This window comes from Pelophylax lessonae (assembly GCF_965119305.1).
Source record: "Pelophylax lessonae genome assembly, chromosome: 2".
Classification (NCBI taxonomy): domain Eukaryota; kingdom Metazoa; phylum Chordata; class Amphibia; order Anura; family Ranidae; genus Pelophylax; species Pelophylax lessonae.
Window position 1 is genome coordinate 486,636,270 of NC_138769.1, and position 15,996 is coordinate 486,652,265.

At 38.0% G+C, this 15,996-nt stretch overlaps 1 protein-coding gene across 3 annotated transcripts in view; it reads right to left on the bottom strand.

Annotated features, from left to right (window-relative positions):
* Positions 1 to 8,380: 8,380 nt before the first annotated feature.
* FGF14 (fibroblast growth factor 14) overlaps positions 8,381 to 15,996 on the bottom strand; it is an 842,412-nt gene continuing 834,796 nt past the window's right edge. For all 3 annotated transcript variants that reach the window (XM_082245724.1, XM_082245725.1, XM_082245726.1), the window contains exon 5: positions 8,381 to 11,829. In XM_082245724.1, coding sequence (XP_082101850.1) covers positions 11,693 to 11,829 — 137 coding nt within the window. In that variant the 3' untranslated portion in view covers positions 8,381 to 11,692. The remainder of the gene's footprint in view (positions 11,830 to 15,996) is intronic.

Here is a 15,996-nt window from a genome sequence, read left to right on the forward strand (position 1 = left end):
TGCAAGCAAATATAACCACCCTTCTTAAACCTGGAAAGCCCCCTACCGCCCTGGCCAACTTTAGACCCATATCGTTATTAAATAACGATGTATAAATTTTTGCCAAACTCATTGCAAACAGGTTATCGCTAATTCTCCCGACCCTAATCGACAAGGACCAAATGGGATTTGTTAAAGGCAGGCAAGCACCGGAAGCCACAAGAAGGTTAATTAATTTAATTCATCATGCTGAGCGCACAAGAACGCCTTCTCTGCTTCTTTCTATTGATGCAGAGAAGGTGTTTGATCATGTTCACTGTGGCTACATGAGGGCTGTTCTGGACAGGCTTGGATTTTCTGGCCCAATTTTGTCTGCCATATTAACCCTTTACTCTTCCCCCTCTGCTAAGGTGCTTTCAGCAGGTATCCTCTCCAAAACCTTCCCTATAACAAACGGGACGCGTCAGGGATGTCCCCTCTCCCCGCTAATTTTCAATCTTTTAATAGAACCCCTGGCCGAATCGATCCGACAACATCCCCTTATCTCTGGTTTTAAATTTTAGCGCTCGCAACACACTATCACATTATTTTCTGATGATGTTATACTCAGCCTCACTAATCCAGTTATCTCCCTCCCAGCAGCGCACCAAATTCTCCAAGACTTTAGTAAAATTTCAAATTATAAAGTAAATTTTAGCAAATCACTGGTACTAAATATGGGTCTGCATTTATCTACGCTTGCACACTTAAAATTGCAGTTACCATACACCTGGACCAAACAAAACCTACCATACTTAAGAATAAAATTGACATTCCCAACCTCTGGCCTACTTGCCTCTAATATGAAACCTCTCATAACCTCCATATCAGCAGATGTTACTAAACTCTAAAAGACTGAAATGTCCTGAACTGGTAGGATTGCGGCCTTTAAAATGGTCTGTCTCCAAAAATGCTATATGTTTTCACCTTCTCTTCCAATACATATTCCTAAACACTACCTTAACACTCTCTCCAAACTCCCATGCACATTTATTTGGCAAAAAAAACGAGCGAGATGCGCTTATGCCCACATGATAAGACACAAATCAGTGGGCGGTCTAGGCCTCCCAGATATTATAGATTATTACCACGCATCCCAGCTTGCCCCCCTGCAACACTTGTTCTCTCGACAACATACCCTCCCATGGCTACCAATAGAATCAGCACTATCCAGAACGGAAGACCTTAGTCTCCTGCTCCTGGCCGACTTATGGAGACCCTAACCCTCCATACACTCCCATTCACTACTTAAGCCTCTTTAAAATCATGGAGAATCTTAAACGCCAAGTCTGCCCAGTCAACACCGTCCACTCCGACACCCTTGCCACTTAAAACTCTAGACATTCTTCTCCCTTGTGTGAACACCAATAAATTTATATCAGCGGGAATCCACAACGTGGCACAATTGTACCACAACAATTCTCTGAAACCTTTTGCTACCCTCCAGAATGAATTTACATTACCTAGGTCAGCTATCTACAAATATAATAGTATTTCCAGCTTTCTTACTAAATACTCTCCACCAAAATTACATCTCCCCACTTCGTTGTGGACATTTCTCACTGCTGCCCATCCACTCGCCAAAGGTATATCCCTTTTTTACAATCTTTTTCATCAAAAGATAACTTTCCACAAAACCTCTCATATGTTAAAATGGGAAGTGGAACTTCAACAGTCTTTTTCTGAGGCACAATGGAAGTTGGCAATTTGCAGCACTTATAAGACATCTAATTGTTTCAATCACTGGGAACAAACACAAAAACTCCTAACGCGTTCGTACTTGACACCCTACCGCTTATCAAAACTTTACGATACCCACAGCCAACTATGTTGGCGTGACTGTGGGAAGGCTGGTACTATTCTCCATATATTCTGGTCCTGCAAGGGACTATCTAGCTTCTGGAAAAAGATTTTTGAAGTTCTTTCCACTATCACTGGCATATTAGCTAAGCCCGGCCCCGCAATGGCCCTTCTCTCTTTGGGATTAGATGCCCTACCACCAAATATGAGAACAGTCTATATGCACATCCTAATAGCGGCAAGAAAAGTTATTGCAAGGTATTGGAAACAATCGACTGCACCTTCCCATTTGGAAGTAGTTTGCTGGGTTAACTTACATTGCTCTCTTGAAAAAGCCTATGCGTATTCTGTGTCCAGAGGTGCTCAATTCCATACCAACTGGCAACTTTGACGCAAAGTGTATATTTCTTACCTTCCCACTGACAACACCCCTCATCCAACAACGTTATTTTGCTGTATATTTCTGGCCATTGTATCCTACTTGGTTCTACGATAGCAACTGGTTCAATGTAGGAAATATTACATGTCCTTAGATACCCATGCAATTATTTGATAGGTGTATTCTATTCTTTTGTGATCCCCACAAATATTTTGTACATTCTAATGTTTTTTACTACTCTGACAATTTTGTATTTGATATATATCCCAGTTCTGTACACACGTTTTCTTTGAAACTTAATAAAAACTATTGAACGTAAAAAGGTACCATGGTTTTTTTTTGTAAATATTAAACGTCATACTTACCTGCTCTGTGCAATGTTTTTGCACAGAGCAGCCCCAATTCTCCTCGTTTGAGGTCCCCTGCCAGCGTTCTCAGCTCCTCCTGAGTGCACCCAAAGCAAGCCACTTCCTATGCGGATTAGTTCCCCATAAGGCTGCATTTACACCTGAGTGGAGAGATTTTCAAGCATTTTCAAGGATTTTTATTTGAGCAATTTTACTTTTACTGTAAATGAAGCAGTTTTCAAGTATGTTGCATGTGTATTAAATGCTTCTAGCATTTTTGTTTTAGCCAATGGAAAGCATTATGAGAGTAGACCAGTTTTTATAGGTTCACAAATACCTGAAATATGCCTGAACAACACCAGAGCTCAATTACAGCTTTTTCGGCCATTTCAATTGAAGTCTATAGGGCCAAAAAATGCCCACATCTTTCTCAAAAGTAGCTCATGTAGCTTTTGAAACTTAAGGCTTTATGCTACAGGTATCTGAATGATCATATCACACTGGCCATTGTAATACATAGGATTTTGGATGCTGGGCATTTTTGGAGCTTTGAGCTACAAAATGCTTGGGGGTGTGAATAAGACATAAGGGGTATACAGGTGCAAGAGCTGAATTGGTTAAATAACTATTCATCTCTAGCCCTGTGTATTAAATAAATATGTCAAAAGCTTTTTTAACCAGTTCTGGACCGGAAGGATTTGCCCCCTTAATGAACAGGCAATTTTTTGCGATTCGGCACTGCATTATTTTAAGGGACAATTGCGCAGTTGTATGACACTGTACCTAAATAAAATTGAAGTCCTTTTTTCCCCACAAATAGAGATTTCTTTTGGTGGTATTTGATCACCTGTGCGATTTTTATTTTTTCGCTATAAACAAAAAAAGAGCGACAATTCTGAAAATAAAACTTAATTTTGCAAATTCTGCTATAAAACATTGCCCCCCCCCCCAAAAAAAAAATTAAAAATCAAAATGTTTCATCCTTTTAGGCCAATTTGTATTCTGCTACAAATTCTTGGTAAAAAAAAAAAATCGCAATAGGTGTATTTTTATTGGATTGCGCAAAAGTTATCTCATCTACAAACTAGGTCTACAAAGATTTATGTCATTTTTATTTTATTTTTATTTTTTTTACTAGTAATGGCGACGATCTGAGATTTTTAGGGGGACTGTGATATTGCAGTGGACAGATCAGACCCCTGACATTTTTGACACTTTTGGGTGGACCAGTGACATTACTACAGTAATCAGTGCTAAAAATATGCACTGTTACTGTAATGACATTGGCAAGGAAGGGGTTAACACAGTGGTGATGAAAGGGTTAAGTGTGAGTCTAGGGGAGTGTTTTCTAACTGTAAGGGGGATGGGCTTGTGAAATGACCACAGAGACCTGTGATCCTATATAGAAGGATCACAGGAGCTATGTGATCATTTCAGAGAGAACAACGGTCAGCTGTGTTTACAACAGCTGACCGTCCTTCTCTATCAGCAGGTAGCGATTGCGGGTGCACGGCGGCAATCGCGGCTGCTAGCCCCTGTGGATTGGCATCCCACTGCCTAGTGGGGGGTGGGAGCGTGCCCCCTGTGGTTCGCGCTTGCCCCCCCAGCACCACTCCCACAAACTGACGCACCCATATGTTGATTCACGCAGCTGAGCCAGCCTGCCGCAGTATATATGCAGTGGGCGGTCAGCAAGTGGTTAAAGTGACATCCGGCACTCCCATTGGAATCTCAATTCTTCACACCAGTGCTAGAGCAGAAAAGTACTTTAAAAGATTCAAAATAAGCTGTTCAACACTTAAAAAATGCTTTGTAGAAGCTTTCAGAAGTTGGCATAAACTGGTAATTACAAGCAAAGATCTAAAATTGCTGTCTATGTTTAGGGCCTTAGTGATCAATAGGGTATTAGTAGTTGACAGAATTTCAATACGTTGTTTGTTGAAAAATGACTAACCTGATTTTGTTCTTATAAAAAAGTGTAATACTGGTATGTTTAGACTTTCCGAAACTTGATTTACTGGAAGTAATATCTACACTATAACTAGCAGTTTTGCTAATATTATAGAAAATTAATCAAGTACTGTCTGTCTTCTGGGGGAAAAAAAGCACATAAACAAGTTATATCTGTGAACACTGAAAATGTAATTATTTTAAGCTGTGAAAGTTACCTTAACTCTAGGGAAAGATTTGAGTATACTAACAGACAGGATGCTGAATAACAGCATAATAAGCAAAATAGTAACGTAAGTCTAGTTATCTTAAATCCCTTGACGGAGCACATCTGCAATGCTCTAGACTTATGAAGTCCTGCAGAGAAACTACAAAATGTATGTTCTTTCAAGCTGGGTCTAATGTTGTAGCTGCTTTAATGAAGAAGACATTTTTTCGGGATCTGTTTGCTGCCTCAGACAAAAGAGACGCAAGAACATAAACGGATTAACAGGAAGGTAGATTTGATTTTTGCAAGCAAAAGAGGTCATTTGAATGCAGTTATGCTTTCAATACTGTGTATAAAGAATGTAACATGACACATATTTTTTTTTTTTTAAGCACATTTTAATTCTCAATCTATTTAATATTTCAAAGTTGTTTGGAAAAAGTGCAGCACATACATATGACCCTATATGATAACACATAACACACATGGAAAGAGATAGACCTCCACATTTTTAAAAGATTTCGAGAAAAATAAATACATAAACCCTATGTCTTAGAACAGAGCTGACACTTTATTGAACCATTAAAAATTAAAAAATAAATATCACATTTTTAGCTTTTTTAGGATATGTTCTTGCTGGGACAATATAAGAGCCATCACTTTTGGAAGTGCACTACAAAATACATAATGGTCATTTAAAGACATCTTGCATAGGAAAGTAGCCTACAACTAGATTTTGCATATTAACCCCTTCACTTAATTTATTGGGCATGTGGGGACTTGTAGTTTCTTAGCAATTTCAGATCTCTAGGTTGGTCTGTAACAGAGATGTAAAAATGTAGACACTATGGGGTTTATTTACCAAAACTGGAAAGTGCAAAATCCAGAGCAGCTATGCATGATAGCCAATCAGCATCCAACTTCAGCTTGTTCAATTAAGCTTTGACAATTAGGCCCCTTTCACACGGGCTTTCTGATCAGGTCCGCCTGTCAGTTTTTTTCAGGCAGACCTGATCGGATGCTCCATGCACCTCTATGAAAAGGGGAAGAGGGGGATAGAGGGTTTGGATTATGGAGTAGGTCTCATCCCTCAATGCATAAGAACGAAAAAGACAGGTTCCCCACTAAATGGGACTATAACGACTTAAAGTTGGAGTCAAGGAATAGGTATATAAGGGTAATATAAAAATGCACCTGCTGACCGGTGACCTGTTCGCTGACACCCGCTGCTATCCGATTAGATGTGGTCTGTGAAATCCAGACGGATGGAAACCCTTTTTTCCATCCGTCTGGAGGATCGGATAGGATCTTATGAAAACAGACAGGTGGTCCATTTTCATCCGATCTCCCATAGAGGTGAGCGGGGATTTGACAGCTCCATCTCTGCAAAGTAAGAGGAGATGGAACTGTCATCCACCTGCTCAGCGGGGATCAGCGAATCGATCCCCGCTGAGCAAAATGAAGTCCGACGAGCAGAAAGCCCGTGGGAAAGGACCCTAAAACCTGTAAGGTAATTGATTTGCATGCAGAGTGGCACCAGATTTTGCAATTCCCAGTATTGTAAATCAACTTCTTTGCCATTTCCTTTAATAGTCACTGCTAGGAGGTGTGCCCGTGGTCACCTGTTTCTAAATATGAATCATCTGGGTACCACTTTATGTTTTACATTTTAGCACATTGTACTCTTTTTTAGATTGTGTCACCTATTAAATATATCTATTTCTGTTGTCTAGATTTTGAGCAAACATGGCATATAACATATAACATAAGTTTAGATTGTCTTTATTCATTTCCATTTCCCTTGACATTTCCTTTCTTATCCATTTAGCTATACTGTGTTCTCTGCTAGACAAATGCCATTGTCCTTCTAAATAAGAAGCAATGCCACGCACACAACCTCTTTGGAATGATGGTATGCAAGGCAGCCAAAGGCATTGTTTCTTGACATTCAGCTCTATATTTAGCAGTGCTCTCATTTTCTGACATACTTCATTTTGCATGGTTTTCCAGAAAAAAGAAAGGCATATGCATGACTAATATTACATGGGAAATCAAGCTGCATTATTTTCATAAAACAGTTTTGACTGCCAGCTTTTCAGTGTACAATAGTTAAAACCCAACTTAAGTTTCATTTTTTTTTTGTCTTTGAAATACATTTTACCAGATCACTTTGGAATCTTGGAAGTCAATACTTACTTTCTCGGCACCACTGTGTTCCTCTTCTCATCCTGTATTCTTGTATGTTAGACACCACCCCACTTCCAGGATGGATGACCCCCCAGCATCAACCAGCCTATTTCTGTAAGCCTGAGCAGGTATAGGAACCTGAGGGTATTACCACAAGTAGTTGCATCATTGCACAGCCTGGATTCTCTCTTGTCGTTTTTGGTAGTGGGTATCAGCAAAATGATTATACATACATGATTTTCTGTCAGATTCAGTGAACACCTCGGGAAACATCCACACTTGTTCATTCTCTGTCCCGAGCAGCAATGAAAACATATTGCTTGCTGGGAGCTGTAGTTTTCAGATCAAAGATGCTTTAGAACATTCTGATACACCAGTCACACACAGCTCCTTGCTCAAGACAAGGAGAAAGGAACAGTGGTCGTTACATTACTGCAATTAATTTAGGGAAATAATTTGAATGATTACAACTAACTAAATATGGGGAGGTGTGCAATAATCTCAGAATCGGGCTTTAATTGACTGGAGGAGACAAAGCTATGTACAAATCTAATAGTACAATATCTTTACTTGTTATACAGTAAACCCCCCTCCATTGCGGGGGTTACGTTCCGGACCCAGCTCGCGAAAAGTGAAAATCCGCAAAATAGAAAAACCCTATTAAAATGCATTGTAGGCATGTTTGTTTTACTGTCACTGTACGTGTAAAAGCATTTTAAGGTCTTTAAACACACTTTTAAAACAATAGAAACTCATTTAAACACATAAAAGATACTGAGAGACATAGCAAGAGCTATGGAAAACACAAAAATATTTAATTTTTAATGATTAATATAGTAAAATAACATTACAAAAAAAAAACGCAATATACCGGGACCGCAAAAACTGAACAGCGATGGAGCGGGGGTTTACTGTATTATTATTATGATCATGTTTTTCTGTGGGCCTGTACTCCATGCAACACATGTATAGCATTTAGTAAAAAAAATTAATTACAAAGAAAATATTTTGCATTTATCATAGGCTGTCTTCTGACCAAAAAAGCCATTATTTTTAAATCTGTTACAAATAAAAAACTGATCCCTGACAGATCTGGTTGCTATGGAACATAGAAGAGACATTTGAATTAGTTCATTAACTGAATTTGCTTCAAAAGGCCATTAACAAGAATGTTTTTTTTGGCTGTACCTGTGTTCCTGTTGGACACACCACCCTATCATAACTGTGAATGCAGGGCCTTCAATCCACATAACCCTTCAACCATGTGAACAACTCCTGTTTTACAATATTTGTACAAGTTCAAAAGCCATTCACTAATTAGTGAATTCAGGTCGATTCATTGGAATAATATAGTGCAATCAAAAATTTAAACACATGTACTATATATTCAATAATTCTGCACAAGGAATGAACATTTATGTAAACATTTGAAAAAAGGCACCCTATTCCCCAATTCCTAATAATCAGTGACCAAATCAGTCTGGCATGGAACAATTTTTCAGAAAAACTTTAATAAGAAAATAAATAATAATGTATAATTATAACATTCCTTTTAGATTACATCGCCAAACCAAGATTGTACAAATGGTTATTCATCCTCTCTATAACCAATAAGCCATTTATAAATGTTTTGCAAGGAAAAGGAGGTCCTTGTTGCACTGATTTTTTTAAACAATAGTCAGAAACCATTATATATGAAAACGTATGTGCATTCTGGGGATGTAACATGTGCACCTACATGCATATTTGGAAGAATATAAGCTAATATTTGCAATTGTAAAATGAACAGTTTTACTATTTAACACTTTAGACACAACACATTTGTAGCTGATTGTATTTGTTTCCTTTTGTGGTTAGAGATTTCTTTTTTTTATTAACTGCACTGACATATTCTCCTTAACACATAAGAGGTGAACACTAGGTTAGAACACTCTTTGGTATGTTTTGGGGAACATTATATAGTACTCTATATCTTAGGGAACATTATCTAGTACTATATATGACTTGCCTGTAGCTTACTTTTAACAGTGTCCAGTGCAAGCTCTTTTTTAATGTTGTATAGTATGAAAATTGGTGAATGGTTTATATTTTTTCTTTGTAAAAACCATTTTTATTAAATATGTTGCAATTGTGTGTACAACAAATAATATTAAACACATAAACTGTACAATGCAGACAAACGCTTTGCATATACTGTATGTATGTCAATTTAGTAATACATACCAACGTTTCTTGATACACATAGCTTACTACATGCAGATCATCGTCACCCTCTTCCCATGCAACAGATGAGACACCAAACTAAAAGAACTTAAGCGAAGAAACACACAGACAACAAATATTACTGTCATATGCGTCAACATAATAAAAGAAAAGAAAAGAACAATCCCATAAACAGCCATTCAAAAAAAAAAAAAAGAAACCTCTTACACAAGTTGTAGAAACATAGAAGAAACAAAGATTATCTAACACATACATAACATAGTCATCATTTACAAAAATAAATTCAGCCTTAATTTCGACCAGTCAACTGGTTCGCTGGGCGCACAGCCCTCTGTGTAGAGTGTTATGACAATGGATTGGGACTCTATACCTGAAGTTGGGACACCAGCCCCACACAGGTTATTTTGAAATCTATGTTGTGCAATTTTTAATAATACATTGGCTAATTTCTCACTATGCAGAACATAGTAGAAAATGTCTGCTAATGTGCTTCACTGTGATGAGAGGGACAAGCAATAGCTGTTTGACATAGCAAAAGATTTGAGTGATAACTACGAGCAGTGAATGTGGCTTAGCAGCAAATGTTCTCAACAGTCAAAAGCAGCTCACATTTAAATCATTGTGAATAGATTCCAGAAATAAACTGTTGCAGTAAATCCTTCTTTTGCAAACATTTTGATCCCATAAACAGCTGTAAAACATTGTGGATTAAAAGAAGCAATACATTTTAGCAGACATTGTGCAAAAGCGGAAAAAAGCAAAGGTACCCGTTTCTGCCAACTAAAAGAGCCAACTAAAGGTTATATTTTTTCCACTTAAGATGCCCCAGTGGACAGTTGTTTTTTTTCTGGTAAGGATTACTCAAGGAAGCGTACCTTCTCTATGCATGTTCACAGAATGACCTCACTGTATCTTGTATACAATGGATGGACGACTTGCTGGAATTAGTAACTGTTACATGTGAGGAACCCAATGCCTTTGTGAAAACCTAGTCACATGACAGACATACAATAGGCACCTAATGACTTCTGATTCGCTTGAAAGTTCTGGTTCCACATAGAGTGGATTTGTGTAAAATATGCCACAACCTAAGCAAGGCACCTTTAACATGTAAATTCTGGTTCCTGAAGACATCATGTTAGGACTATGCAGAATTTAGTGTGGAAGTTAATACTACTGGACTCTGCATGCTTACCTAAAATATTGTATTTGCTTCTCTGTTTTTTTTTTTTGTTTTTTTTTTTAGCAAACAGGAAAATATGAAAACGTGGTGCTCAGATACTACTTGCATTGCTGTTGCAAAAAAAGGGGGACAAGGCAAACAATGTGCCCATGCTTAGCAAAACTAATTTGCAGGAACTGCCAGAGATTAAAATGATCTCAAAACGGAGGCAGCCTTTTTGCAAGCTTAAAAGCTACTTGAATGGCCAATTTACTAATAATGATATTGGTCTGTTTTTTTTTATGAATTGGAAGATTCATCAGTATTTTCACAAGTATTTATTTAGGCCACAAAGCAGCCACCTCCTTCCTGAGCTGAAAATGGGTGCACTTTAACATGAGCTTGTTAAAATAACAAATAAAAAAATTCTTTTTTGAATAACTGTAGCTAGAGCAACAGTTTTTTTGTTATGTTGACAGTTTTAACTATGAGGAATTATAGATGAAAAATGAGCCTTAATTCAGGCCTACAAGGCCTACAGAATTCTATGGACCCACAATATTAAAAAGCAAGTGGGTCTTGCTTACTGGGTAAGGCAAATGTCACCATTACCAGTAAGCCTGTGATATGTATAAAACACACAAAAAGGAAAGTATAGGGTGTATCAAACACTAGTCTCAGCCTATTTCTCACTGCGCGTGTTTGATATATATCCCTCTAGTATTTATCACCAACTTCTGAAGCACATCATCTGCTTTCACACTTGACCAGTATTTAAGTCCTGTTTGAATAAAAGTGTTTAGAGAGTAGCGTTTTGAAGGCTTCCTGATTCCCTGATTGCTTTCATAACTAAGCCAACTGAAACATTCAAGTTCTAGAGGAACGCAATCCCTGCAAAAAGGTCACAGACAGTGGTGCAAGCAGCCTTGTAAAAAAGGTTAGAGAAATCCTTTATAGCGCAGTTTACAGCGTCTAACTATAAATTACTTAATATTTGTGTGCTACAAAATAGAACTTAAACACATGGATTTCGCTGTAATTGGACTCAAAAGGGGGAAAGGGTAATTGTCAGCAGGCAAGGTATCAAGTGTACTTGTGAAGTATGTCATTCACATGAAGTGTCACAGTCACGGATAAGATATTAAAAAGGCATTCCATATCTGGTAGGGCATTCCATGGTCTGAGTTTAGCTGGTTCCCCAGGTGTCTTCTTGTGAAGGGAGGAGATACACACTGAGTTTTATCCTTCTTCAACATATTAGTTCTGGAACAGCAAAGAGCCAGTGTGTGTTTACTTTTTTTTAAAATTTCTTTTTAAATTCCTTTTAATACAAACACTGGAGTTTGGGCAGTCTGGTGGGGATAAAATGCTCAAGTGTGCCAAGGGCTCAGTGAGTCACAACACCCTTAAGGGTCTGGCTATGATGTCTTACTCTTAGTGACTGGTTTACCCCCGTTCATTATTGCAGATGCACTTGTGCTTTTACTCGGTGTCACACGGGCCTTTGGCACTGTCTCTCCCACATCATGCAATGACGGTTCTCTGTACATGGCAACTGAAAAGAAAAGCATATAAAAAAAAATTAGGAAAGTTCAAAGAGAATTTGCTATGTACAGAATATATACATACACACACACAGTTAGCATGCCAGTAGTTTCAAATGTGTTTCTATGTAAAAGAGCAACTATATTTTACATGCAGATGATGTGATTTCTTTCTTTCTAGATCTGTGAATCCTTTTTGAAGCAAAATGATTCACAGAATACAATACAATTTCTAGATAGCTTATACTGCAACTGATTTTATCTTAGCAGTCAGCTAACTGGCTATGCTGTCTGGAAGGTTAGGAACACAGCCAATAGAGGGAGAACCTACAAATCTGAATATGAAATTATCATTAAAAGTAAAGTGAATAAAGAAAATATTACCTAATATCAAATGCAATACGCTAAAAGATACACAATAATTTGTAAAAACCTAAATGAGTACTAGCCGAAGATACACATTGTACACAATGCATCATAAATATGCATATGCACTATACAGTACATGAAATGAAACATTGACCTTTAGTAAATCCATTTTGTATAAAAATTACCAATATTTACTGCACATCTTGTTTTCTTTTAATTATACAGGCATTTGAAATATCAACTGACAGCTGTAGATACTGTAAATATACACAGATAAGTGTTTCCCATAAAGCCCAACTCTGGACAATTTTTTTTAAAAAAGTCTCGCTGAAGGGATCTTACATCCTCTTTGGCATTGTCCACTGTGGTAATTTGTTCTAATATTAGATGTTTTAATCATCATTCAGTTTCCTGGTATCTTTTAACCCAGAAGAGTGCAGGATATTATAGACCTCCCCCTAAGAAGGTAACACCATAGCACCCTGCACTCACCTATAACAATGCAGAGGACAGTGCTGTGTCAGCAGTAGTCTCTGCATCACTGAGGATTGCCCACCACTAAAGAAGAACCAAGAAGGGAGAAAACTCTGCGCATCATATCACCTACAAAAAAAGTAAGTAAATAAAATACTGTCTGGGGGGTAAGGAGGGTTGACTAGGTTGTAATACCTGGAGCCAAAAGTTAGGCTTTATTACTAAGACAAATCTAAAGATATTTTGAAATTGGACATAGTGGGAATGGGGATATTTAATCAACCAATCATGATCGAGGGGCCCCAGGTAATGAATATAATGCTCATTCATTTTGGGGCTGATCTAAAGCATAGGACTACTTACCTGCCCCACAACGATGCAACAACCAGTGGTGCTTTCCTTCAGTGAAACATGGATGGCCACTGGCCCCGCATTGTACACAATGATGTTGGTTAAGGGGGATGATGGCAAGACCAGGTATTTACTGGCAAGGAGTGTGGCTTTAGGAGACTTGTCCTCACAACCTACATAGGCGTTGACTAAGGAACTGCAATATTGCCTCTATTATTACAGTTTATCTTTTCTCCATACATCGCAGTGATTTTTTTTTCATTACTGGAGAAAATTTTTAGTCTGTTTATGTGGCACATTATCACAGGGAAATACCGTGATAGGCAGCAGTGAAATATCACTGTGATGGTACGTGCAAAGCAACATACATAGTATTTTTAGAAACAATTGAGAGGTTTAAATGTTCTTTTTTTTTTTTATGTGAAAATGCTCTTTGGGAGGTGGGTGTCAAAATGGGGATGGAACAAGACCCTTGATCCTGGTGCTCGTTTGCTTCTTCGTTTTCTCTGGTGACCTCTAGGCACCTACAGCACCTGGCATTGCAATCCCAGGTTCCATTTTTCTCTCAACACCTGATATTACCAAAGGGCAGAGCCCAGCAGCATCAAAGAAAACAGACACCTTAAACTACCCACTGCACAGATTGGCTGCACAGCCTGCTGTCTACACTACTATGGCAACTTAGCTGGAGTCCGCGCCTGATAATCCACCAGACCAAGCTAGCTTGGAGGTGGTCATAGAGGCTTCTACTAGCTGCCAGAACACTGCATCCATGAAGACAGAGCATGCAGATGGACATTGGCTTGATCCATCGTGATCTCGATTCTGTTTGGGACCGGATTAGATCAATGGAGCAAAAAATTAATAATGTAGAAAATGCTGTAAATGACCATACGGTGTCCCTACACACCCTGCAAACTAAAGTGATTTTTCTGGAAGCCAGAGCAGAGCATGCAGAGAGTAGAAATTGATGCAACAAACTTCATATCCTAGGTCTGCAGGGGGGGGGGGGGGGAGAAGGGGCTGATTTACTTGTGTTCACGGAATATTCACATAAAATCTTAGCAAAGCAAAGTTCTTAGTCTTCTTTGTGTTAGAAAGGGCTGACTGTATACTGAACGCACTTGCCGCTCCCTGCACCATTACTCTCAAACTACTAATTTTTTTTAGACGGCGATCTGGTTCTCAAGGAAGCAAAACAGCAAAGTTCTAATTTTTTCTGATAATTCTGTCTAAAACCCAAACTCTGGTCAAAAAGTATACCCCACAGCTTGATCTTCCCAGCTACTCTCTGTGGCTAAGACAGTTAAACAGCCACGTTCTTTACATTGCCAGAAAAGGTCTCAGCCTGTCTGGGAACACCACATCGGTCCTAAGAAGGTTCATATCACACCTCCAAGGATTTGAACCATCGCACCTTGGGATGTTTTTTCCATGCATGAATCACTTAGCCATGATTACTGCTCTGCTTTTTAGTTCTCTTTTGTTGAGCCTTTTGATCCATGGTGTGCATTTTCCCTGTACCACTTTACCTGCCTACAGTGGTGACCTATTCCAACTGGCTAATATCTGGCTGTATAGTTGATACAGACTCTTTGCATTGCCTGGAGATATGCTACCCCTGGGTGTCTTCATGCATAAACATGCCCCTGGGAATGGGGCATAAAATAGGTTTGTTAAGAACACTGCAAGTAAATGTGTTGTACTCTAAGGCTGATGTTGGGACCCATCCATTTTTCCCTGTAAACATAGATCTAAATTGAAACCTATGCACATGGATGTATATCTGTGTGCAATTGTTTTCATTTCCTGTTTTATCTATCAATAGGCAGACGGAAAACAGACCCATTGTCTCCCTATGAGGAAATGGATATCGACAGATGTTGATCAGTAAACTTTATTTTCTCCACAGGGAATCCTTGACCATTTTTTTCTTGGTTGCTGAAAAATATATGACGTAGGCATCTGTGTGAAAGGGGTCTAAAATCTAGAGGTTGGAATGCAAGAGATGTAAACTGCAAAAGAAGTGTTGCTTGCAAAACTGAATGTGACATGCATCTTTCCTGGTGCATTCAGGCACCAAAAAATAATCCTAGAGGTGGTAATTAATTTCCTCCTGAAGGTCAAAAGAGGAGGAAACAAAAAGCTATATGCTGCACAGCACTCAATTGGATGCTTTACAGCATAAGCAATCCTGCAGTTATGTATAAGAATGTATTAAATGGTAACTTCCTGTCTCTTTTTTCACTGTTTCACCTAAAAAGAGTCTTTATAATGTCCCTTGGTGATAAATCTAGGAAGCTTTATTTATCACGGTAATAAGCCACTTTCAATGTATAATAAACAGGTACATTACAATTCTCTTTTCTTATCATTGTGAATATATGGTGAAGAGAAGGAACAAGGTTATTCCCCCATTTTTAGTTCCTACCTGTAATATTTTATTGTACAGTGTTGTTAAATATCTCACTAAGAATGTATCACTGTAAAAGTAGTGAAAAGTGTTATCTGTATTTATTACCATTGACCAGCTTTTCACCATTTATTAAAAGTACACCTTACTCTTTAAAAACAGTTAAAACCATACAAAAAATGGTATTACAATAACTTACAAAGATTTTGGTTTCTTTTGTCTGGATATATAATCGTACATTTGTTATGAAAGTAAAATCTATCATTTTTCATAAGTTATTGATACCATGGTATTACACAATACAGTAATCATATAAAACAAGAAAATGTCTAGGGTAACACAAAAATTCTGATCTTCTTTCTATATAAAAATAAGAATTGTTTAGAGGCCTTTGGGATATTGAATGCAATTTTTAGATCCTGATTTGCATTATACCGAAAACTAAACAGGATTTCCTCTGGGCCGTAAAAAATCTTATTACCAGATACTGTAATCTAATAATCAAAATAACATTTTCTGATTAAGCTTTAGAATATAGATAATATTAGCAGATAACAGAGCTTTATCACTA